The 26,016-nt window shown below is 42.0% G+C and overlaps 1 protein-coding gene across 1 annotated transcript in view; it reads right to left on the bottom strand.

The window, feature by feature from the left end:
- The window catches only part of PAPSS2 (3'-phosphoadenosine 5'-phosphosulfate synthase 2), an 88,002-nt gene that overhangs the window by 24,685 nt on the left and 37,301 nt on the right, over positions 1–26,016 (bottom strand). The window contains exons 2-7 of the mRNA XM_065922847.1: positions 10,492–10,609; positions 6,446–6,681; positions 5,320–5,458; positions 4,677–4,795; positions 4,437–4,550; positions 2,343–2,454 (exon numbers count right to left, since the gene is read on the bottom strand). Of these exons, the coding sequence (XP_065778919.1) occupies positions 2,343–2,454; positions 4,437–4,550; positions 4,677–4,795; positions 5,320–5,458; positions 6,446–6,681; positions 10,492–10,609 (838 nt within the window). The remainder of the gene's footprint in view (positions 1–2,342; positions 2,455–4,436; positions 4,551–4,676; positions 4,796–5,319; positions 5,459–6,445; positions 6,682–10,491; positions 10,610–26,016) is intronic.

Here is a 26,016-nt window from a genome sequence, read left to right as displayed (position 1 = left end):
TAAAGTGATAATAATACACTGACATGAAAATAGATCCTTGAATAATATAAGGAGTAGCTCATATAATCACCAAAAACACTAAAAAGTGATTTTTTATTTTGCTTTTGGACTGAGTACACTGAACTAATTTTTTTTTTTTATACCGAACTAATTTTTTTTTTAACTATGGGAGAAATTGTGAACATTTGAGAAAATTAAACTAAAAAATAGTTTGGGGAGACAGAGTCAGAATAGAAACCTTATTTGCAGACTGTTAGGTGATCAAGATGTGCAATTGTTTAATGGTGGATGAAAATGGCCACATCTGTGACTACAAAAGTTATTTCAAATTTTCAATGGTGATGACTCAAACTTTCATAAGCTGGTAAAATGAAATGATATCTATATAATAATATCTTGCCCAACCTTCTGATATAGAGATACATCATTTTTGAAATTTAACCCTGTCTACTCAGTCCAATGGCTTCTTTGGTGACTCAGATGGTAAAGTGTCTGCCTGTAATGTGGGAGACCTGGGTTTGATCCCTGGGTTGGGAAGATCCCCTGGAGAAGGAAGGAGCCTGGTAGGCTACAGTCCATGGGATGGCAAAGAGTCAGACACGACTGAGGGACTTCACTTTTCCCTCAGTTCAAAATCCATTGAGCCAAGCTCTTCCATGAGACTAACATGGTATGGTAGAGGACAGAGTGTTCCAACTGCCTTATGCTATTAGAAAATGCCCCAGGGCTGCTGATGGGTAGGAGAAAGGCTGAGCCCACCCTTCTACAGGAGCAGTTTCATTTTCATCTGTTCTATACGTGGCCTCAGATTTCACTGAAACAGCTATGACTTAAAAAAACAAAAAGCTTGACAACCACTAATGTGGATGGAAAACCCCTCCACAGAGTTCAGAAGATGAACTGCACTGCCTGTCCCAGCAAGCTCATATCTGTCTTCGTTATCTATCTCCAGCAGCTAGAATAAAACCTGACATCCAAGGACACTCAATGAATATTTGTTGGCTAGCTGATGAACATCTTAACTGTGCTACTTCCAAACGGATGTGACTAGAGATAAGCCTCTTAGTCTGTTCAAGACTTTCATGTCTTTTTAACTGTACATGGGGGTGGCGGGGAGGTGTTACTATATAGCATATATTTTGTGTAATATAATATATGGAATATATTGAACAAGGTATCCTTTTAAATGCTCAACATCCCAGTGAGAAGGTTAAGTCTTTTAAGTCCCAATGAGGTAGGTACTTTTATTAACATCCCCATTTTACAGATGAAAAAACTGAGGCCCAGAGTGTTTAAGTAATGTGCTCCAACTTCATAGCTAGTCACTGGCAAATGAACCCAGAGTCTGGCTTCATGGCTCACTTTTATCCACTATGATATTCTGCCTCTACTTAGGCAGAGGTGGGCTACCTATTATATCCCTGGTAACTATTTTGATTAATTACGTAGGAATTAAGGAGACTTCTGGAGAGTATGGGGAGGTTTGAAGCCTAACTACAGCTGGGATTGCTTTATGTCCCATTTCCTGGGCACAAGCCTAGAACACAAACATCTTTCTCAAGAAAGAACACCTGATTTTTCTTCCTAAAAGGTTTGGAGCCCTGCTCAGTATTATAAATTCAGTGTGCATCTATCACCATCCCTTCCCCATATGTCAATAATACCCCAAAATCTCAAAATAGATAAGTGCTAATTGATAAGGTCAAGACAGTTCTAAGAAGGAAATGATCATAGAAGGATCCGGAAGTGTTCTGAATAACACATCCTTCCAACTTCGACAAGAGCAGTTCTCTAAAAGCCATTCAGCTTCTGCCCAGAAAGCTGCCTTAAAATCCCCTACCAGAGTTTAGTGGATGAAGTCATCCTAATATATTTCATGTATGGACATGAATAGCCACACTTTATGCACCAAGGAAGGCAGCTGCTGCAGTCATGTTTGCTGGAGGATGGGAGGCATCCCACAAGTCAGCAGTGATGCAGAGTTCACCCTGGCTCCCCCTGGATGGTCCAGGCAGCTGGCAATGGTTCTTCTCACTGTCCACTGCCTTCTGATATCAGGGCCAGCAAAGGGCAAGTGGAGGTGAAAAGACTTAACCTTCTCTTGACTGTGTGGAAGTTAAACCTTCATTTTTTGGTTTCTTAGCTTTTGGTAATCAATAATCCTTTGAGGATACAAAAAAAAAATCCTAAAAATGGAAGCTTATACATAATTGTACACATCATAAATACATATTTTCAAAATATGTTTTATAAACCAACAATTAGCATTTCTTGTTCCTGTGAAGACTTTTGAGAAATATTTTTCTAATGATAAAGAGTAAGAAACAAACAAAAACCCATACCGTCTAGCAGGGTGCCAAAGTGTATAACCTGCAAGTACTCCTTTTCTCTCATAAAACCTTTGAGGGGAGTGGCCCAGCCTTCACTCAAAACTTGGACCCACTGAAGATCCAGCTGCAAAACAGAAAAAAAAGCAGGTGAACCTTTGCATGAGCTCTGTGTTCCAGCCATCCGGCCCCAGGGCAGTCCGTTCTTACTCAGTTGAGAGGAGAATGAAGGCAGAACGTTTTATGTTTTAAGTGTTCCCAGATGTAATGCTGGTTCATGACCTAGGGGCTGGAGAAGTGTGAGTCTAGAACCTTCTATCAGGAAGGTGGCAAAAGGATTCCAAATTGGGATGATTTCTTTAAGCACTTTGGGCTGTATCTATTCTTAGAATTTGTGATTGTGTTGAAGATTCACTGTACATTCTTTATTCCATAATAATTATGGCTTGGCTACATTGTTTTCACCAATATGCTAGCTATTTGACTGAATTGGGCAAACCATTGACTCTAAGATAAATGTCCAAAATTCTTAGCATGATACTAGCTCTGGCCCTAGGGGCTCCTGTAGGAATGTTCACCTGATACCACTCCCCCCCAGGAGCCTAGTCACCAACAGTGCCAGGCCATGTGTAGTCTGAACACACACATGGTTTCAATCCCATCCCCCCTTTACCTGAAAACCCTATTCATCATTTAAAATCCAACTCAAAAATTAAAAAAATAAAACCCAGTTTGTGGACCATTGCTTTGAAATTTTCCCTGTCATCCCTAGGATCAAAAGAATTAGTCATTAGATTCTCTGAAGTTCCTCTGTACCTTGCAGGCCATTCTGTTATCGGAACTCAAATTCCACAATTATATTATGTGTTTCTCATCTGCCTGAAGCATTGGAGAACTCAAAATTTATTGTGTAGAGTCAGGGAGCTCTGTTTATAAATTTGTCATGAATTACTACAACCTGGGGTGTTCATGAGCTGAAGCACGTTCCCAATGTACTCTGCTTCATAAAAATGTCCAGGTTTTTAATGGATACCAAGAGGTTACCAATGAAGACTTGATCACCTTGTATGAACCAACTAACCGTAATCTACAGAGCGTGCATGCTAAGTTGCTTCAGTCATATCCAACTCCTTGCAACTCGATGGACTGTAGTCCACCAGGCTCCTATGTCCATGGGATTCTCCAGGCAAGAATACTGAGGCGGGTTGCCATTTCCTCTTCCAGGGGATCTTCCCAACCCAAGGATCAAACCCATGTCCCTTCTGTCTCCTGCACTGGCAGGCGGGTTCTTTACCACTAGCGCTGGGAAGCCCTAAAGAGGCCAAGGTATTCGCAGGGCTGTTTTCTGGGATTGCATCTTAACATCGTCCAGGTGGTGAATCCATGTAACTAAAACTCCCTCTACTTAGACTGGACTCTCCCTGATAAAGGAAAAGTGGAATGTGCAGTGTAGAAAAAGATCACGGCATTCATATCACTTTAGATTAGGGTTGCTTTTTGTTTTAGTAAAACTCCTTCTCAGTGGTCCAAGAAACACTTATATTCTGGACAAACTATTTTCTTAGAAACTGTCAACAAATAATTACTGCCCAGTGCTTCCCATGTGACGCTAGTAGTAAAGAACTCACCTGCCAGTGCAGGAGACGCAAGAGACACGGGTTCAATCCCTGGGTCAGAAAGATCCCCAGGAGTAAAAATGGCAACCCACTCCAGCATTCTTGCCTGGAGGATCCCATGGACAGAGGAGCCTGGTGGGCCACAGTCAGAGGGTCACAAAGAGTTGGACACGACTGAAGCGACTTAGCACACAATGCCTGTATGTTGGCATAACTGAAAGTATAACAACAACTATATGAAACTGTCCTCTGCAAGTATAGAAGTTATCTTCCTGAACATAAAATTGATCAGCTGCTTTGTAGCACCTCTTGGTGAGAGATATTCTTGGAAAAGTAGTAAAAAAAAAAAAAAAGTTGGTGAAAGCAACTGTTTTCTTTATAGGAACTGAATTTTCCTTATGCATACCTACCTTATTGTTGAGGGTAACTGTAAATGGATTATAATGACTGATATTAAGTCAAGTTTTCTGTCAGCCAGTTTGCATCCTCTTACCTTGGTAATTGATAACGAAGGGAGTGCTTCGGCCTCAGCTCGGACTTGGTCGAGTTTGTTTTCTGGTACAAAGAGTTCGTGGATGCCTTTGACTACAGCGTGGGGTACAATGTTCTGAAAGGAAGCAGACTTGGTAATCATTTGGAATGAAAACTATATAAAGGACACTTCAGTAAATAGATGATCTCTCATGACTTTGTAAAGTCATTATTATTTTTTTTTAAAGTTCAGTCCACCCACCTGCTCCTGTAGAAGCTCTACCACCTGCTGTATACAGTCGCTCACGGAGGACAAATTGGTTTTAAGCACAAGCTCAGGAGTTTCAGGTTTTTCATAATCAGAATCAATACCTGTAAAGCCTGCAAAGTAGAAGGCAGAAAGTAACATCTGCACCAACAGAACAATGTTTTGACTCAATAAGACATTGCATGTGTTGGAATAAATGTTTTCAACCATTGTGTTCAGATTAAAACAGAAAAGGTCAAACAGCCTTCCTTGACCTCCAGCCATAGGTAAGAATATTTACACCTGTGTTTTCAACAAAACCTGAGCCCAAGCCCTCTGCAGTTAATTAGAATGGAAAAGGAAGACAAGGGGGAGGAAAACTCTGAAAGGTTCCTCCTACACACACAGTCACATACATACATCTGTTGTAGTTCTCTGAACTTGATTGCTTATGGCTGGGGTGACAGTTCTCAAGAAATAGAAGCCCACATTTTCATAAGCCCATGGAGACACTGAAGATACTATGGTTTGATAAAAAGTGTGTGCTATATGTAGTTTTGAAAAACAGTCTTTGAAACCCCAGACAGATTTCTGGGGACAGACATATGAATTGGTGGCATAAGTAAGGGGCAAAGGGCTACTGAACTGGCCGTCTTACCTTTGATCTCCCCAGCTCGGGCCCGTTTGTAGAGGCCTTTTACGTCTCTCCTTTCACAAATGTTTAGAGGCGCATCTACAAAGATCTCAAAGAAGGGCAGTCCTGCTGATTCATGGATTTTGCGGGCATTCTCACGATCCTGGGAAAAAATTACAGCTTAAGAACGTGAGAAGAGGGACTTCCCTGGTGTTCCAAAGGCTAAGAATTAGCATTGCATTGTAGGGGACACAGGTTTGACCCCTGGCTGGGGAACTAAGATCCCATATGCTGCAACTACTAAGCGCCACAACTAGAGAGCCCACACACCACAACTAGAGAAGTCCACATGCTACAACAAAGATATCGCGTGGGACAACTAAGACCTGACGTAGCCAAATAAGTGAATAGTAGAAAAAGAAAGTAAGAAGAGGTTTCACAATGAAATTCATCACAAACACTGTACTCTGGTCTTCCATGGCCTTAAGATAACACTAGGGTTTGAGCTGTGCATAGGTGGCAGGAAATTAGCTCTTTAGAAAAGTTTCACTCTAGTAAACAACTCTCCAAAGGACTTTAAAAAGAAAAAAAAAAAAAAAAAAAAAACCACGGAAAAGAATCCCAACTAAAACACAGGGCTGACAGCAGGACAGTATTTCATTGGAAGGATGTGTTCAAAGTCATTGTATCTTATTTGTAGATCCAAGCAATTTTGTGCTTTAAAACAAGAGCACACACTCACCTCGTTGATTGCAACATCAAACACAGAAAACCTGATGCCTTGTCAATGAACTGCTGTTTTCTTTAGTCAGGCAAGCCCTCTAACTTTTTGGAGAAATAAAAATTACTGAGCTTTAGGAGTTTTCTTGTTTAACTTTTTCTTCCTTTCAACTCTGGCCAAGTGTAGTTACCATTGTGAAAGTGGAAGGGTTTATGTCAACTGGTTCCCTGGCATCTGGAAATGAAGGGACTCTCTTTATATAATCAATATTAAAGAGAGGAAATGAGGGAGCAAGTGAGCGATGAGAGAAGGTGGAGGAAACAAAGGATGACTTTGCTCTGTCGTTCCCCTCCGCCAGCTCCTCATCCTGGCAGTTGGAGAGCTCTGGCGCTGTGTGTGGGAATCGTGCATGTTGCCAAGTCATTTTACCTTTGCAAAAGGAGAAATGAAGCTGGTAATGCAGACCAGACCAGCGTCGGCAAACAGCTTGGCCACCTCTGCAATCCGGCGGATATTTTCCTCTCTGTCCCAAGGAGAGAATCCAAGGTTTTTGTTGAGGCCACGACGGACGTTGTCCCCGTCAAGGGAGTAGCAAGGGATGGCGTGGGACACGAGATACTCTTCCAGGGCAAAACTGATCGTTGTTTTTCCAGCACCAGAGAGACCTGTTGAAAACAGTCAAGACAAGACTGGAGATGTCTCTGTTTAAGATGATAAATTGTGGTTGATTCTAAGTTTTACCTAATTCAAGAGTAATTAAAACCCTCATGACAATCATTTGATTGACCTCGAATTCAAACCATTCAAATCTAGAAAAAGTGAAATTTACTGAAAGTTAAGTACTAGCATTTCTTTCAAATCTTGAAATAACTATCTGTCCTTTATTGGGATTATACCCACTCCAGTGTTCTTGCCTGGAGAATCCCAGGGACGGAGGAGCCTGGTGGGCTGCCGTCTATGGGGTCGCACAGAGTCGGACACGACTGAAGTGACTTAGCAGCAGCAGCAGCAGCCTTTCAAAGCAGAAGAGGTTTGTCAATAGGGAGACCTTGGCAGGCTCCATACAGTCCCCAGGGGTTCTGCTTTTGAGACAGGCTGGAACCTGGGACCCTTTACTAGAGTGCTTGCACCTGAACAAAGGTCTCCTGGAGCAACAGATATAAAGAAACTATAAGAGACTCAAAATAACTACACCCTGGCATAGTTGGAGCAAATTATAAGCAAAAAGATACAAAAACCCCACAAGCCAAGTGTCATTTCTGAGGTGCCTGGGAGCAAAAGCAGGGTACTGCGGCATGATCCCCACACACAGCACTGCTAAGAGGGTCAGCTGATCACCTAAGCCATACCACCAGTCCATCCTGCCCCTCCTTCCCTGTCGCCTCCCCTGGAAGAGGACATGGTAACTCACTCCAGTATTATCGCCTGGAGAATCCCATGGACAGAGGAATCTGGTGGGCTACCGTTCACAGGGTTGCAAAGAGTGCAACGTGACTGAAGCGACTTAGCACGCAAATGTGATAAATCCCGCTTAGAACATGTCCAGTTGTAGGACAGGAGAAATGAGATTCCCGAATCTCTGGTACATTCTTTTGTATCAGAAAATGAGAGAAATAGTAGAAATTTCCAAACACAGTTAACTGTGTTAATATAGATCATTGGAATATATATTTTAATACATTGTAGTCACACCAGTTATATTTACTGAGAGTTTTTTTAGGGACCAGGACCTCTGCTAAGCATACACACGCTTTATTTCATTCAGTTCTACCTATATCTCTATGAGGAGGCACTATCTTCATTCTTATTTTACAAATAAGAGGCTTAGCGAGCTTGATCCAAAATCACACAACTAATGTAGGTGAAGCTGAGGCCCAACTTCAGTTCCCTAGATTTGAAGAATCTGGTTTCTCCTGATTTGCCTGGTCAGTAACAAACATCTGTAATATGAGAATAAAAAATAAATGAGGACAAGACTCTTTTTGAAAGTAAGAAAAGATGGAGGAAGTATACTTTTGAGATTTTGTTTTTCTCTTCATCTACCAGTTCATTTTTTTTTCCTTTTCAAGGGTGTTTCAAATTAGGAAAAATGAACTCTGTGTATATGGTTTTTTAAAAAATATGTATTATTTATTTGGCTGTGCCAGGTCTTACTTGCGGCACGTGCGATCTTCAATCTTCCTTTAGTTGTGGCATGAGAACTCACTTGCAGCATGTGGGATCTAGCTCCCTGACCAGGAGGGGAACCCAGGCCCCTTGCACCAGGAGCATGAAGTCTTAGCCACTGGACCACTAGGGAAGTCCCTGTATATATGTTCTGATTCAAAATTTAAATGAACACATGAAGGCAAAACGTCCCATGAAGGCAAACACATTGCAAGAGGGAAACGTCTGGAGTGTAGCTGTTTTATCCACTGCTGCACAACACGCCTCTCAGAGGGAACCTGGGGAAACAGATCAGGCATTGAGCCCAGTGAACCTGCCTTCTGGAACAAAGCAGGCTCCATGCTCGCTATGTGGCCTCACCCTGGAAAGTGGGAAAGTTGCTGTTCCAGGGACGGATGAAGCCAAGAAACCAAGGACAAGTGCTGCAGGCGCTAGGAAATAACTTGAAAAAGAAGAATGAGGCTGCTTTAGACAGGAACAGGAAAGACTCAGAAGAGCAAGAAAAGACGCAAGGCAGGTCCTTGCTTGTTGTGTTTTTTAGAATTATCTTCAGGTTAGAATAAATCCACATTTGTGAGCAGTGACACATAAGTTCATTTCATAACCCAGATAAACATATCTTTGCATCTAAGCTCATCTCCATGTGAAATATTACGTCTACAAAATGAACCTGTTTTTTTTTTTTTCTTTTGAATCCAGCCTATGTCAGACCTGCATTTCCAGGCATCAACTTCCTCTACCTATACTCAGAGAATAAGGTAACAGTCCAGGACTAATTCCAGTTCTGTCACTAACCCTTAACTTTGACATTCTGGCGCTACAAAAACACAAGTGAAAGAAGATTCATTTGGTCTCCTTGGTGGGAATGAGTTAATTTTATACAAAAGGAACCATCCTCAGCTACATAGAAAACAGAGTTTTTCTTCTTGCCTAGACTTTTTTAAAATAAGTAAAATAGCCTCCTAGAATGTGAAAACATCTGAAAACAATAAAGAACATCTCTAATGGACAGTCAAATGTTTGATGTCAAATTAGGAAAGCTTCATTTTTAACTGCCAGTGGACATGGAACAACAGACTGGTTCCAAATAGGAAAAGGAGTATGTCAAGGCTGTATATTGCCACCCTGCTTTTTTAACTTATATGCAGAGTACATCATGAGAAACGCTGGGCTGGATGAAGCACAAGCTGGAATCAAGATTGCCGGGAGAAATATCAATAACCTCAGATATGCAGATGATACCACTCTTATGGCAGAAAGTGAAGAAGAACTAAAGAGCCTCTTGATGAAAGTGAAAGAGGAGAGTGAAAAAGTTGGCTTAAAGCTCAACATTCAGAAAGCTAAGATTATGGCATCCGGTCCCACCACTTCATGGCAAATAGATGGGGAAACAGTGGAAACAGTGGCTGACTTTATTTTTGGGGGCTTCAAAATCACTGCAGATGGTGATTGCAGCCATGAAATTAAAAGACACTTACTCCTTGGAAGGAAAGTTATGACTAACCTAGACAGCATTTTAAAAAGCAGAGACATTACTTTGTCAACAAAGTCCGTCTAGTCAAGGCTATGGTTTTTCCAGTGGTCATGTATGGATGTGAGAGTTGGCCTGTGAAGAAAGCTGAGCACTAAAGAATTGATGCTTTTGAACTGTGGTGCTGGAGAGGACTCTTGAGCATCCCTTGGACTGTGAGGAGATCCAACCAGTCCATCCTAAAGGGGATCAGTCCTGGGTGTTCATTGGAAGGACTGATGTTGAAGCTTAAACTCCAATATTTTGGCCACCTGATGAGAAGAGCCAATTCATTTGAAAAGACCCTGATGTTGGGAAAGATTGAAGGCAGGAGGAGAAGGGGACAACAGAGGATGAGATGGCTGGATGGCATCACCGACTCAATGGACATGAGTTTGGGTAAACTCTGGGAGTTGGTGATGGACAGGGAGGCCTGGCGTGCTGTGGTTCGTGGGGTCGCAAAGAGTCAGACACGACTGAGTGACTGAACTGAACGGAAATGTATTTAGGCATGAAATTGAGGATTACAGAATTCCTTAGAGCTGAAAGGGAATGTCATAATCAACTTACCCATCCTTTCCTGTTAAAGATGTGGAAACAGAGAACTAGAGACATTCTATGACCTGATGACTGACACCCAAGCTTTCTACTACAGCTCTCAGCCTCCTTCTAATGTTAAAATAAACATGGACTATGTATATATGACACATAAAATATGTCACATTATTTTCCTTAAAGTTGTGTGTTACCACCAATTTTTAGTCAAAATAAAATACATTTAGATCTCAACACAGCATACCTGTCAGCCATACGGTACATCCTCGGAAACCACCCCGTGTTCCAACCACCTGCCCTCTCTTATTCCTGCTCACATGATGGGCCTGATACACAACATTGGTGGATTTCTGCTGGTTCTCCTATGAAACAAGAGAGAGCACAATATTTGATTAATAAAATAATAAATCTCATATGTATACATATAATAAAATAACAGACTATATAGTCTTCCCTAACTAAAACTCCTCCTTTATAACTGGCATACAGAATGACATTAATCAATTCTACTGATTTAGAAACAGACACTGCCTTTAGAAGACCCATCACAGCCCTTGGAAAGTATAATTTGAATGAGACAACTATTGATACAATGTAAAACTTCTGGTCCCACGACCATTTTAAAATGTCTACCTTTAGCCAATAGTTAGCAGAATATCTTTGTCTCTATAAATGCAAGTTCTTCCCAAGTCCTCTGGGCATGAACAGCCCAAATACACCAGCCACTGAGGAAGTACTAGGGTGAGGCTGCTTGAACTTCACTCTCTAGAGAGCCACGGAGAAGGGTTAAAGGCAGTTATATCCATTCCTCTCCCACCCAGACATAGACATCAGTGACTAGAGAGTTTCTCCCTGAAATAGGACTCGTTTTTCATAAGCACTAAAATCTGCTTCCACTTTCCCAAGGGTCAGTGCGTGAACTTTTTAATCTATAAAAAGCCCTGTAGAAATGGAAATGTACCAGTTATTAGTCTTGGAGGCTAACTCAAATCTCAAATGTCTTTATTTTGGCTGTAATAAAATCAGCCCCATTGAGGGCACAGATGATCTGATTCTGACCCTAAACTTTGGAAGGTATACATGTCTGATGAATAAAAAAGATAAAAGGTGTCAGTAAATACAGCTTGTAGTGGAGATTTTAAAAAGTAATATGCTAATATGTGATCCAAGGAGGGAAAAGGAGGTAGGCCAGGGAAATTCATAATGATGGTCACATAAAAATTAAAAAGTTGAGAACCACCCATATGTGTCCTTGATATGGTAATTACATTTCTAATGACATTGGAAAAGATCCAATACTGGGAAGGATTGAAGGCAAAAGGAGAAGTGGGTGGCAGAGGATAAGATGGTTAGATAGCATCACCAACTCAGTGGATGTGAATTTGAGCAAACTCGGGGAGATAGTGAAGGACAGAGAAGGCTAGCATGCTGTAGTTATAGTCCATTGAATCACAGGGTTGGGCACAACTTATTTGACAAAACAACAATGATAGATGTAATCCAAGTTGCCGAACTATAAAAATCTATGAAGCCTTTTAAACACTAAACATGTATGCCCATGAGAGTTTAAAAAAAAAAAAAAAAAGCTCCACTATTCCTTGAGCAAGACCCAGAGAGTCTTAGAAAACTCTGGGTCACATAAGCAACTTTTATATTCTGGAGCAAATTAAATCACCTCTTTATGGTTTTCCTTGGGTGGGGGAGGGGGGAAATCAAGGAAAATACAAATAGGGCTATTTGGAAGTTCCTATAAATAATAGGCTTCCCTCGTGGCTCAGATGGTAAAGAATCTGCCTGCAATTCAGGAAACCCAGATTTGATCCCTGGGTCAGGAAGATCCCCTGCTGAAGAGAATGGCAACCCACTCCAGTATTCTTGCCTGGAGACTTCTATCCACAGATGAGTCCAACAGGTTACAAACTATGGGGTCACAAGAGTCAGACATGACTGAGCAACTAACGCACACACATAGATAATGGATGGGAACATACTTTGTAAATGGCCAAGTTCCCTACAGATGTGGATTCTGACACAATCATTCAGAGGCTAGCCCCAGCAGGAGAGTCTGGAGACAGGTGGATTAGGACCAGGAAAACCACTTCAAGACCAAGGAGGAAGGAGCCCCCTGCTGGCCCTCGGGGGCCCAGAAAGACAGTGCACACCCGGAGAGGTGGGCATACTAGTGAGGCACAGAGCCTGGCAGAGGGAACAGTTGGCAGGAAACGGCATTATCAGTGTCAGCAGCAGCCAAGGGGAAAGTGTTGAAAGCCGGGATCAGCTGGCTTAAGTTACTTAAAACTCTCCAAGGCGAGAGGTTCTGATCATCCATCACACAAGCCCAGTTGGAATCCAAGACTTGGAAGACTTGGAAGGGACACAGTCGTAGAATGCAGCACATTAGGCAGCAGGGCTGGCTTGCATGAGAGGCTTCAGAAACAGGGACAAATGAGCCTACTCCATGAGATATTCTAGCCGTCTTTTCCCTGGGGGAACAAATTCCCTGAAGGTATCCTGAGTCTTTTGTGTCAAGTACACTTTATGACTCAAGAATAACACTGAGATTTTCTCTCCCTCCATTTCCTTGTTAATCACTGTCATTACATTTAAAAACACTGTGTCTGGATATTGGGCCCAAAAGTCCATTCATCTGTTCATTCGCTGATTTTTTTTCCTAGTAAATGTTCATGTACATGAACTACTAAGTGCCAGAGGCCATACTGGGAATATAGTAAAAAAAAGAAGCAGAATTCTTGGCAACATGGGGCTTCCTAGTTGGCACTACTGGTAAAGAACCTGCCTGCCAAATGCAGGAGACCCAGAGATGGGGGTTCGATCCCTGAGTTGGAAAGATCCCCTGAAGAAGGGAATGGGTACCCAGTCCAGTATTCTTGCCTAGAGAATCCCATGGACAGACAGTCTGGTGGGCTACAGTCCATGGGATCGAAAAGAGTCAGACACGACTGATGTGACTTAGCATGCACACAGACACAGACAAAAAAATTCACGTAACTGGGCCCATCAGAGGAGGAGGGGCAGTCTGAGACATATATTTCTCTGCTGTATGAAGTGTATGACTGTTAGCATAACTGAAGACATCTTGGGCCCTTATGGTGTCTCCTGTTCTTCTGCTGACTCTGTCCAGGACTATACTGTAGTGTATGGATTCTTTATCCTCAGGGCTTTACTGTAGTTAACAGATATTGTTTAAGAATCATTAGAACCAGGTGACCTCCATGCTTTATTAGTCCCCAAACAATGATGACGTATTCCTGATGTACACAAAGTTACCCATTCAAAGAACTTACCATAGAAATGCATGTCCTATTTCCAAGTGCCCACCCCCACATTCTAGGTTAACTATAAAACTGACCCACTGGCCCCTCAATGGCACAGAGTACAGCTGTGAATGCCTCTGGATCGTTGTTGACTCAATCCTCATTCCACCCTGTAAGTTGCCGTATAATAAACTGATCCATTGATTATTTGGAGTTGCCTGCCTCATTCTTTTGGTCTCAAGATGCCTTCTCAGTTCAGTGGGCACTTCATGTTCCCTCTGTTCTCTGACATGAGGATTCATAAAGAATATTTGCAACTCAATAATAAAGAGACAACCCACTTTTTGGAAAATGGGCAAAAGACTTGAACAGTCTCTTCACAAAGGAAGATACACAGATGAACCATAAGCACATGAAAAGGTGCTCAATGCTATTAGTCATGAGAGAAATGCAAATTAAAATCAAAATGAGGTACTACTGATAACATCTAATGTCAGCAAGGATATGTTCTCATATGTTGGTAGTGGAGGTGTAAAGTGATCCAACCATCTCAGAAAAAAGAGAAAAAAAAAAACCTTTAAGTTCCTTATAAAACTAAACATTTACCATCCCCTATAACTCAGCAGTTGCATTCACAGCTATTAAATACTCAAGAGAAATGAAAACTTCTACCCACAAAAAGACTTACACAAAGAATAAGATTAGTGACTTTTTGGGACAAAAACTGGAAATAACCTAATGTCCATCCACAGGAAAACAGGTAACAATAAAAAAACAAAACTCCCAAATTGTAGAATACTCTTCTAATGGAATACTAGTCAGCAATAAAAAGATGATAATAAATGAAAATATTTTGCTGAGTCAAAGAAATCTCACACACCAACACTACATGTGATTCTATTTATAGGACATCCCCCATCAGTGAAAACTAATTCGTCAAAATCAGAACAAGAGTTGCCTCTGGGTGATGACCATGATGTACATCTTAATAAGGGTCTGAGGTACACAGGTGTTTGCATTTGCCAGAACTCACACAATGTACCCTTAAGAAGGAATTTCGTTACATGTAAATCTTACCACATGCAAAAAAGAGCCATTTTAAAGATTTTTTTTTAATGTGAACCTTTTTTAAAGCCTTAATTGAATTTGCTACAGTATTGCTTCTGTTTTTTTTTTCTGTTTTGGTTATTTGGCCATGACGCATGGATCCTAGCTCCCAGTCCAGGTGTCGAGCCCACACCCCCTGTACCGGAAGACGAAGTCTCACCACTGGACCGCCAGGGATGTCCCAAAAAAGAGCTTTTTTTTTTTTTTTTTTTAAAGTAACCAAATAAGAAAATACCTAAGAGTCAGATGGTGGAATAATATTGTTCAACTCTGTTGCATTTGTAGAAAAGGGCTCTGATCCCATCACAGTATGTTTGACCTAAAGGGTTCCTGTCCACCTGTGCATGTGAATGCCCACCAGACCTTAATTTGTCCACAGAGATTTTTTTTTAAATTTCTGTCTTTTAGTGGTTCCCTCTGCCTACAGGCTGAGATCCAGAATAAACTCCAGGCTATGTTAGTCTTCTGTGGAAACTTTGTTACGATCTTATTAATTGCTTCCCCAACAAGTGCTTGGTTTTCAAAAACATCAGAGTCCACTGGAAGGACCAGTTCTCTTATGGTATATAATAGTTAACCTCTGAACTTATGGTTCTTATTAACTGCATTTTAATCATGGATGTTTGTCCAGATTTTCTATTGCTCCAACAATGTTTCGAACAAAAATTTTCCATTACTCCAACAATATCTCAAACAAACAAACAAACAAAATCTTTTCAGATTGCCAGGTACCAGGAGTGGACGGGGGTTGTTTGATTCAGGAAAGTATCTTGCTTCTTATTAACCTCAAATTTACTCTTGATTTTCTCCAAAAGGCAAACAAATAAAATAGAAACAGATGTTTTGAAGACTATTTGAACTGCAGTGGGGCAGGGCAGCTGAAAATTGTTCCTTGTTGAATGAAACATTTCCTCCCTTCTTGAGAGCATATGGTGTTCTAAGCTTTGGAAAGAAAGTGGCTGCCAGAAAAAGGATTCTCTCTATGGAAAGCAAAGCACATGTTAAAGAAAAAAATGCTTGCTTCCCTCTGCCCCGCAACTCGTCTAACACTGTCACTTAGGAGGAAGTGGCCCAGAAACCACAAAGTTGGTGGCATACTTCTATTCTGGATTCCTAAGGCGGGGAAAAAAGGCAAAAATCCCTACCTTCTTCCAGGTCACTGAGGCAGAAAAACACCCTCCGGCATGCACAGGAGTCACAGAGAATGGATTTTGGAGTCAAGTAAATATGGGTTTGAAACCCTCTTCATAACCTACTTGCTCAGTGACCCTGGGCAACTGATGGACATTGTTGAACCTCCGTTTCCTGTACTGTAAAATGGGGTTAAGAATAGTTTCCTTGTAGGGCTGCTGAAAGGATTAAATAATTGTCTATATAAAGTACCAAAGAAAACATAGGACATGGTGAGATGTTGAGGCTGGTGAGGCAACGGTGGCATTCATCTACTCTGGACACAGCACGGCAGTTTGAGGCTGAAGTCACCCAGATTTAGGAGTGTTCTAAGGCTTAGTCCCACTCTAAGTCAAGTCTAGGGGTTGTGGGGCTCATGATCAAGTCAGACAATGGCTAGGAGAACACTTTGCAGGGCTGAAACATCACACACACACATACACACATGCACACGAGGATGTTGCTGCTATTACAGGTACCATTTTCTCTGACCTTCAAAGCCCAGCCAGTAATATGCCACTTTGACATGCATTGGTTTGATGCCTCCTCATTCTCCCCCAAACTGACTGCTCATCTGGTGGCTGTCTCAGTCATGAAACCTTCGTCATCAGCATGAAAATGGCCTTTGCCCCAGTCAGCCTCATGAGCTATTGAGTTGGGACTTTATCTCCCAGCCCAGGGTTGCAGAGCGTGTCTCTGCCAGGTCCACCCCTCACTCCCATTGGCAATGCTGAAAGAGGAGTAAGTAGTAAGGAGTGTCTGGAATTTGGGGTTCCAGGTCATGGCAGACTGCCTCAGCCTTGGTTTTTCATGACTGGAAGAAAAGTAGATACACAGGGAAAGGACTTCAGATGATTTGATGGAGGGCAGGGCATCCCGGGATCCAAGTTCCAGCCTGTGTCACAGTGAGCAGGATTATGCAAGAGAGGACGCTGGAGAATGAGGAAGCTGGAAACCACATGCCAGGTTGTGAGTTTCTCAATGCTCAAAGGTTTTTTGGCATGTGCATAATGTCTTCAGTCAAAAACAAGTAAGTGGATTTGAATTCCCTCTACACCCTACTGCCTCCCACAAAGCTCACGCAAATCCACTCTACTTCTCTAAAGACAACACCACTGTCGCCTTTGAACTTGGCCCTCACAGCTACTGAGCTATGGTTTCATTGCTGTCTTGCTGATTAAAAGTGCTCCAAACCTCTCTGATTTCAATGTGCAGTCTGAAGATTCATTTAAAGATTCAGTTGCAGAAAGCAGTGCCCTCTCAGGCTCATGGTAGGAGCATTCCCAGGCATTATTTCACTTATTGCTCAAAGCCTGGGAGCTGCGGAGGCTGTGCATTGTGACCCATTTATAGATTCTCAAACTACTAGCTGAAGTGCCACACCTGGAAGGCGCAGGATGCACTGCCAGGCTTTCCAATTCTCAGTGTAGGTCTTACTCTGTCCAGACAGAACTCCCTAGTTTCAAGGTCCCAGCTGTGTGACCTCCGTGTCACAGCTTCCTCTGCTGCTGCTAAGTCGCTTCAGTCGTGTCCAACTCTGTGCGACCCCATAGACGGCAGCCCACCAGGCTCCTCCATCCCTGGGATTCTCCAGCAAGAATACTGGAGTGGGTTACCATTTCCTTCTCCAATGCATGCATGCATGCTAAGTCGCTTCAGTCATGTCCGACTCTGTGCGACCCTATGGACTGCAGCCCACCAGGCTTCTCTCTCCACGTGATTCCCCGGGCAAGAATACTGGAGTGGGTTGCCATTTCCTTCTCTGCACAGCTTGCTCACTGAGGACTAAATGAGATCATGTTCATTATGGCTTTTGATACTACATAAAAAATGTATACAATCAAAAGATTATTCTTATACCATTTTCATCACTTAACCTGAGTAGCTTCAAATGATTTACAATTACAGATATTTACTTATGTTTCTTTCCTTTCAGAGTATTTCCTTTGGGTCTATAACCCAAAGTGAAACAACTGAGTATGGAGAGTTGTGAACTATTTCATAAGTCTCATTATGTACTGCCAGTTCATTTTCTAGTAAGATAAAGTCAAGTTGTCAGGCTACATGGTATACCTGTTTTTAAATATTCCAACTGATTTGTTATGTTTTTAATTTTAATATTTCCTCCCCAGATTACTTTGTACCTATTTAGTTACTAGTAAGAATACGTATTTTTTCATGTTGTAAGTTACTTACCATATTTGTGTGTTTGTCTCTTTGGGATAAAAAGTTTTAAAAGATAAATATGAACATTTTAAGGAAAAAATAAAATATATGTATCTATACGTAGAAGGCTACAAAGAAAAAACTCTGGAAATGCTAAGCATAATTGTCAAATTCTGTTGTGCTCAGTCATGTCCAACTCTTTGTGACTCCATGGTCTATAGCCTGCCAGGCTTCTCTGTCCATGGAATTTTTCCAAACAAAAATATTGGAGTGGGTTGCCAGTTCCTACTCCAGAGAATCTACCCAATCTAGGGATTGAACTCACGTCTCTTCTGTCTCTTTCATTGAGGGTCAGGTAATTCTAAGTAATTATATTTCTTCTTATCTCTACATTCTGATTTTTCCACATTGAACTTGGAAATAAATATATTTTTAAATATAAGGGATTTCTCAACCAGAAAATGGTAAAACTAAATGGTTTGATGCTCGAAGGCTAACAAACCTGTGTACCTGAGTTACAAGGTACATTACAAGCAACAATAAGCAGACAAAATCAAAATTAAGAAACTAAATGTTTGAAACAAGTCTCCCTAAAATACATAATAAAGTACACTGCACTCTAACAGATAAACTTTAAAGTACTATCTATTTCACTTGATCAGGAGTGATGGTTGTTTTTGGCATACCGTTATTTCATGCAGAGGAAAAATGCCCATAGAGAAGATAACTGTGGCTTTTTGAAAATGATATCACAAATGGGAATCTCTGTTCACTCTTCTATACATTCTATTTACAAGGCAGAGTCTAGGTCAGCTGACTCCCTTGTGGGAAGCTCCCAGAAAAAGGTGCCCCAACAATCTTGGTCTAAGATCTGTAAACAGCTGAAAATCATGAAGGCCATCTAACTCAACTTCAGTGCAATCACTACCCATACGACATTTAAGGTTCAGCTCCAGTCCTGTGGTTATTTGTAGATAAGGAAGTTTTAACTGAAAAAATGTCACTAAATTCAAAGATGAAAACATGTTTTCAAAAGGAGTTTATATTAAAGACTGTTGTTAAGTCGCTCAGTTGTGTCCAACTCTTTTGTGAACCCATAGACTGTAGCCCTGCTATGCTCCTTTGTCCATAGGAGTTCCCAGGCAGGAATACTGGAGTGGGTTGCCATTTCCTTCTCCAATATTGAAGATAATATTGTTCTAAATTATTCTGTCTAAAGAGAGATCATGGATGATAGGATTAGACATCTGAGCACATTAAATCCAATTCTAGAAATAGTTTCCACAATAAGATGTATTTGCTTCATACCATCCTAAAGTGAAGTGAAGTCGCTCAGTCATGTCCAACTCTTGCGACCCCATGGATAGTAGCCTGCAGCAGGGTCCTCCGTCCATGGGATTTTCTAGGCAAGAGTACTGGAGTGGGTTGCCATTTCCTTCTTACCATCCTGAGATGATATGAAATCACTAACTCCATAGGGTTACACTTTGTGTTAAACTACTCTTGAATTACAAGGGAAATATCCATATCACATAGCCAGTGACAAACGACCAGTTGTGAAAATGAAGGCAAATGAGTTGGCAAATTTCTGAAAAGACCAAACTAAATCATTTGTCAAAAACAGTCACTGGGCAACATAGAAAAGATCCAAATTTGAAATTTATAAATTAAAATTTGGCCCCATAAAAGAATGAATGTATATCAAATTCCTTTAAGATCCAAAATGATCACTTTTCACCAGTTCCCACTACTGAAGGATTTATTGAATAAGTTAATGCTGTGAATGAGAAAACAACTTAAGGGGAAGAAAAACCTGCAACTAGGTTGGTTTGACTTTTAGAAGCCACCACTATGAAATAAAACCACAGACTGAGGTCAAATGACAAGAATTTGTATGCAGAAAAAAAAAAAAAAAGACAACCGAAAGTTGTTGTACAAAAAAGTACAAGGAGAAGGTATAGCTCAAGTTTCTTAAAAAAAAACAACACATGGTTTTGCTTATTAAAAGATTTTACATAATTTTTTCAAATCATCTGAGAAACTCGCTGGTTTTTTTTGGAAATTCTGGATGGCAAGTTCAGACAACCTGCAAGCATCATTCAGATGTCTGTAAAAGAAAATGAAGAAACCCCTCCCCTCAGGAGATGGTATGGTGAAGATAGAGGTCCTCTTGATTCAGGGCATCTAACAGCTAGATGGGCTTCCCTAGCGGCTCCTGCGGTAAAGAATCTGCCTGCAATGCAAGAGATTCGGGTTCCATACCTGGGTGGGGAAGATCCCCTGAAGAAGGGAATGACAACCCACTCAGGTATGCTTGCCTGGGAAATCCCATGAACAGAGAAGCCTGGAAGGCTACAGCTAGATGGAAACCCAGAGTCTGTGCAGCAGTTAAGAGGTGGCATCTCATCTGGAAGGGAAGGAAAGAGACTATGAGCTTCCAGTGGTTGGGGAACAGCTCAGCTTTGACTTTTCTAGATACTCTGCAGGCACAAGTTTATGATCCTGGAGAACTCTGACACCATCTTCCACTTTTTGAACCAGCTCTCTTTGTATAGTCACAGAATCTTTCCACTCCTCTAATACACCAGTGACTGCAAGAACGTTACATGCTCTATGCTTTAGGTCTTACTTCTGCTCTCGTGCCCCTGACTCAGCCTGATTTTCCTTTGACTGCAGCCCCTAAAGGCGCTCGCTTGCAGGGCCATCTGGCTCTTCTCAGACTCCGGTCTCCACCCGACTCCCTGTGTCACACTCGCTCCCAGTTCAGATTAGTCGCTCAGTCATGTCAGACACTGCAACCCCATGAATCGCAGCACGCCAGGCCTCCCTGTCCATCACAAACTCCCGGAGTTTATGCACACTCATGCTCATCGAGTCGGTGATGCCATCCAGCCATCTCATCCTCTGTCATCCCCTTCTCCTCCTGCCCCCAATCCCTCCCATTAGGGTCTTTTCCAATGAGTCAACTCTTCGCATGAGGTGGCCAAAGTACTGGAGTTTCAGCTTCAGCATCAGTCCTTCCAATGAACACCCAGGACTGATCTTCAGGATGGACTAGTTGGACCTCCTTGCAGTCCAAGGGACTCTCGAGAGTCTTCTCCAACACCACAGTTCAAAAGCATCAATTCTTCGGCACTCAGCTTTCTCCACAGTCCAACTCTCACATCCATACATGAATACTGGAAAAACCATAGCTTTGACCAGACGGACCTTTGTTGGCAAAGTAATGTCTCTGCTTTTTAATATGCTATCTAGGTTGGTCATAACTTTCCTTACAAGGAGTAAGCGTCTTTTAATTTCATGGCTGCAGTCACCATCTGCAGGTCCCAGCCTCTCCCGCAGCTCCGAAACACTGGCGCCCAGCTCCCTGGCGCCCTCTGGGTCTGGGGTGCATGCTGAGCAGGACTAGACTTCACCACCCACGACGGGAAGAGGGGCTCCTCTGGAGACCTGGGGGCTGGCCGCGCGCCCACCGCGGTGCAATTAACTCAGTGAACCCACGTGGCAGGATGCCAGCTCCATCCCCTTGCCGGCCTCCCCACGCCCCCTCCACGCCGCGAGGCCCGGCCTGCGCCACTACAGGTTCAATAGCTTGCGTGCGTGCTCAGTCATCTCCGACTCTTTGCGATCCTATGGACTATGGCCCGCCACTGTGGCGCTCTGTCCTTGGGATTTCCCGGGCAAAAATACTGGAGTGGGTTGCCATTCCCTTCTCCAGGGGATCTTCCTGACCGGGGATTGAACCCGCGTCTCCTGCATTGGCAGGCGGATATCACTTCGCCGTCTGGGAAGCCCTGGGTCCAATTGTTAGAGGTTGCCAAGCGCACACTGGGCAGACCAGCAGGATCCCTGCCGTGCGTGGCCTGAAATTCACGTTTGACAGAACAACCAGGTGGGGTCACTTCCCCTTCACATGAGAAAAACACTGGGCAAAATCCAAGCATTCTACCAAATACCTGATCAGCACTCCTGAAGAGTGTGATGGTTATCAGAAACAAGGACAGTTTGAGAAGCTGTCACTGTCAAGGGGAGCTTACGGAGACTTCACAACTAAATTTAATGTGGGATGGGATCCTGGAACAGAAAAATTATTTGGTAAAAATTAAGAAAGTCTGAAAAAAGAAAAAAAGCATGGACTTCAGTTAACGATAATGTGTTTTCAGCCCTTTAACTGTAACAAATGTACAAAGGTATTACATTACCAATTACAAAGGTATTACAATTACAATTACCAATTACAAAGGTATACCAATTAATTACCAATTACAAAGGTAAAAGTTAATAGTAGGGTAACCTAAGGGCGGGGTATTTGGGAACTCTATCATCTTCTCAATTTTTTCTGTAAATATAAAACTGTTCTTAAAAAAAGAAATCTATTTCTTAAAAGAGTGCATTTTTACAAGATTTGGCAATAAAAAACTGTGAAAACCTGTACATTTCATAATCACCTTAGCCTCTGCATTGCCGGATTCTTTATCTGTCCTGATCATATTTCTGAAAAAATCACCAACTCTTATTATCTTACTTCTAATTTAAGTATTAAAATTACTTGGAGTTCTTGAGAAATCCTTTTATAAGCACATCAAGGAGTAAAGAGGAAGGACAGAAAGAAAAATAGATAAGACACTGATGAGTTAAATATATAGATAACAAGTTGTGACATACCCACATGGTTTATGGGGAAATTCTAAATATTACAAGTAAGATTTTGGTTTTAGAGGAAACTGATGAAATCTAGCAGTTCTCTCTCTTCTGAACTCCTTTTGTCCCTCCAAGATGGAGGCGAATTAATTTTCTTTCAGCCCTCCTTATGTCTCAGGCTACATTTTTTGCTTCAGAAACAGGAAAGTGGGAGAGAAGCTATTAGATGAAGTTTATTGCAATGTAAGAATTAATATTTTTGGATCGAAGAATCCTGAAATTGCATACAGTCCTAGAGTGTACCCAGGTTGGAAAAATACGAGGCTGAAATTTGGAGATGTATGTGTGTGGAGTTCCTTTTCAGGACCTCCAGGGGAGGGGAGTCCCACACCCATAGATGCTCACAAATCTTCACATGTGGACCTAAAAGCCTCCTTCAGCTAGTTGGAGGGGAACAGCTTACACCTGCAGTGAGAAGCAGGTTGAAAGATGGTGCGTGAGGCCAGGGGACATTTAGATCCCATGGTTATACTAGGGGTAGCAGTATTAGACTAACACATTAGGCTGACATTTAAAAAAAAAAAAATTCATGATGAAGAAAGGTTCTTAAGGATGAAACTTTTCTAAGGCCTACATAACTCATCTCCAAGTTAATCTTTGGAATGTGACTTGTTCTTAAAATGACTCAAGGCTTAAAGGAGCCACTGCTCTCATTCTTCTCTAATTAAGCACCATCCATCCACAAGTCCTGTTTTTCTTCATAGTATCTCTCATATATAAGGATGTTTCTTCCAGTTTCTACTGTTAACACCCTGACTTAGACTCTTAGCATGACTCAGCATGACCACTTTAGTGCTCAGGCCTATTTCCATATTATGTGGTGAGTAGGTCTCCATATGGTCTTCAGTTTTGGTCCAGAACCAATGGCCTCATTGGTGTCATTCTCTCCAACAGAACTTGTTCCGCGTCCTCCTGGCTCACTACTCAAATATAATCACATTTCAGTCCCCAGACCTCCAGATGCTATGACCTCCTTCTCCAGATCTGACCTTTGCTTGTCTTCTTGACCATGATCTGGAGTCCCCTCTTTGCTAAACTACCCTCCATTGCTGTGAATAAATCTCTCTGTGAATAAATGGCCCTGCTTTTCAGACCTTACTCCTTGCCACAGTTGCCTGTGAATCTTACTCTTTCTGATCTCCCCAGGGTTGTAAAGAATCTGATCTCCCCAGGGTTGTAAAGCATCCATCACATCCATCCCTTGACTCAGAACTCCTTTAATAATTTTTAGTTCTCTCACTTCCTCTTCCAACAGACAATGAGATGAATTTTCTAAAATATCCTTTAATCATGTTACTTTTATATTCAAAGCTTTCAATGGCTCCACATTGAATAAAGTCCTTCCACAGAATAAAGTCCTGATTCTTAGATTGGAATTTAGGACCCCATTTGCAGGCTTCAGTGACCGTTTCAATCATGGTTGCTACTCTGAGCTGCAGAACTTCTGCTGTAGCAGGAGGTCTCAAGGTTTCCTGAATATACAGCTCGTTCTGGCTTCGCACCTTTTCTCGTTGAGACCATCCTACATGGAACAGTCTCTCCATACCCCCAACACACTGCCTATTCTTCAAGCAGCTATGCAAAACACCCAGCCAGTTACCCACTCAATTCTTAGATTAGAGATCCATGTAGAAGCTGCACAAAAACTGCCAACCCAAGGCACTGGGAACAGAAACAGAGCAGCCAAGAGTTCCTAAAACAATGTTTCCCTTTTGTTTTATCCCCACGACCACTCTTTTCTGGAAAATTGTCTCTTTCCTTAACTTTCAGGATATCATTCTATTCCCGTGACTTTCTGCCTTCTCACTTCTCCTCCATAGGCTCCTTCACACAATCCTCATGTCCTTTTAAATGTTGGGGTTCTGCTCATCCCCTGTACTTCCTCAGTGACTCTTATCTGTTTCCAAAGCTTTGTTTACTATCAAAATGCTATGCAAAATCTCTAGCTTCAAATATTAAATGCTTAGCAGGTATGGTCCCTCAGAGCCACTGAAACTCAGCATCATCAAGAATTCATTTTCTTGTCATTGCCCCATTACTCCTTTTCCCATATTTCTTATCACTTGTAATGGCCCACACTTCTATTATTTAAACTAGGAGACATCCTACTGCTTCCTCCCTCATTTAAAAAATAAATCAATATATCACTGAGTCCTGTCAACTTTAGTTAAGAAATACCTCTCAAATCACCTCACTATGGTTGGGCTTCCCTGGTGGCAAAGACAGTAAAGAATCTGCTTGCAGTACAGGAGATCCAGGTTTGATCCCTGGATCGGGAAGATGCCCTGGAGAAGGGAATGGGTAAACACTCCAGTATTCTTGCCTGGAGAATCCCATGGACAGGGGAGCCTGACAGGTTACAGTTCATGGGGTCTCAAAGAGTTGGACATGACTGAATGACTAAGCACTTACCACCTGTTATTAGCTAATCACTCATGAGAACCTTCCTGACAGTCTTCAAACTGAACCCCTCACCTCTTTCCTCATCAAGTTATCCTCTCCTTTGCCTCCACAGTAAAATTCTCTTGCTTAAATCCTTTGGCTTCTATGTTAAAGTACATAGGCCTCACTTTGGGCCATGACCTGCTTTTACCTACTGCCCTCTGTGGCCTTGAACTCCATGAACTCCAGTCACACAAACCCCAGAACAACCATCTTTTCCCCTGTGCTTCTGCGCTTTCACCCATATTCTCCATGTTTGGAGTGCCCTTCTCTCAACGTGTCTGGTTACTTACTCATAAAGGTGTGGCATAAACATTGCTCTGAGGCTTTGACTAATCTCCCCACCCACAGACAGACTTAGCTTCTTCCTCTGACCCCACAGTATCCTGTTTCTACTGATAGCTCATTTCCCAAACTTACTCAAGACTCTGACATAAGACTCTGTGAGAGGGCATTTGTTAAACGCACAGGATTTTTAAAAAACAAATCCCAGGACCCTCTCCAAGAGATTCTGATTCATTTTGTCTGGGTTACGGCCCAGGAACCTGTAGCTTGTTTTTAAAGTGCCTTGGGTGATTTTAATGCTCAGGCACATCTAGGAAACACTAGTGATATTAGAGAACTCATGTTAGTTGTGGTCATAGTAGTTTGCCCTTATCTGCGGGGAATACATTCCAAGACCCCCAGCGGATGCCCGACACAGCACATAATACTGAACCCAGTATAGACTATGCTTTTTCCTCTTAACAGGCAGGTAACTTATAAACAGCGTGGACATGCTGGACGAAGGAATAATTCATGTCCCGTACAGGATGGAACAGGACAATGTGAGAATTCCCTGTGCTACTCTACAATACTGTAGTCGCTCAGTTGCGTCTGACTCTTTGTGACCCCACGCACTGTAGCCC

This window comes from Muntiacus reevesi, chromosome 2 (assembly GCF_963930625.1).
Source record: "Muntiacus reevesi chromosome 2, mMunRee1.1, whole genome shotgun sequence".
NCBI classification, from domain to species: domain Eukaryota; kingdom Metazoa; phylum Chordata; class Mammalia; order Artiodactyla; family Cervidae; genus Muntiacus; species Muntiacus reevesi.
Note: the sequence above shows the minus strand (reverse complement) of the source record. Positions and strands in the feature narration are given on the sequence as shown.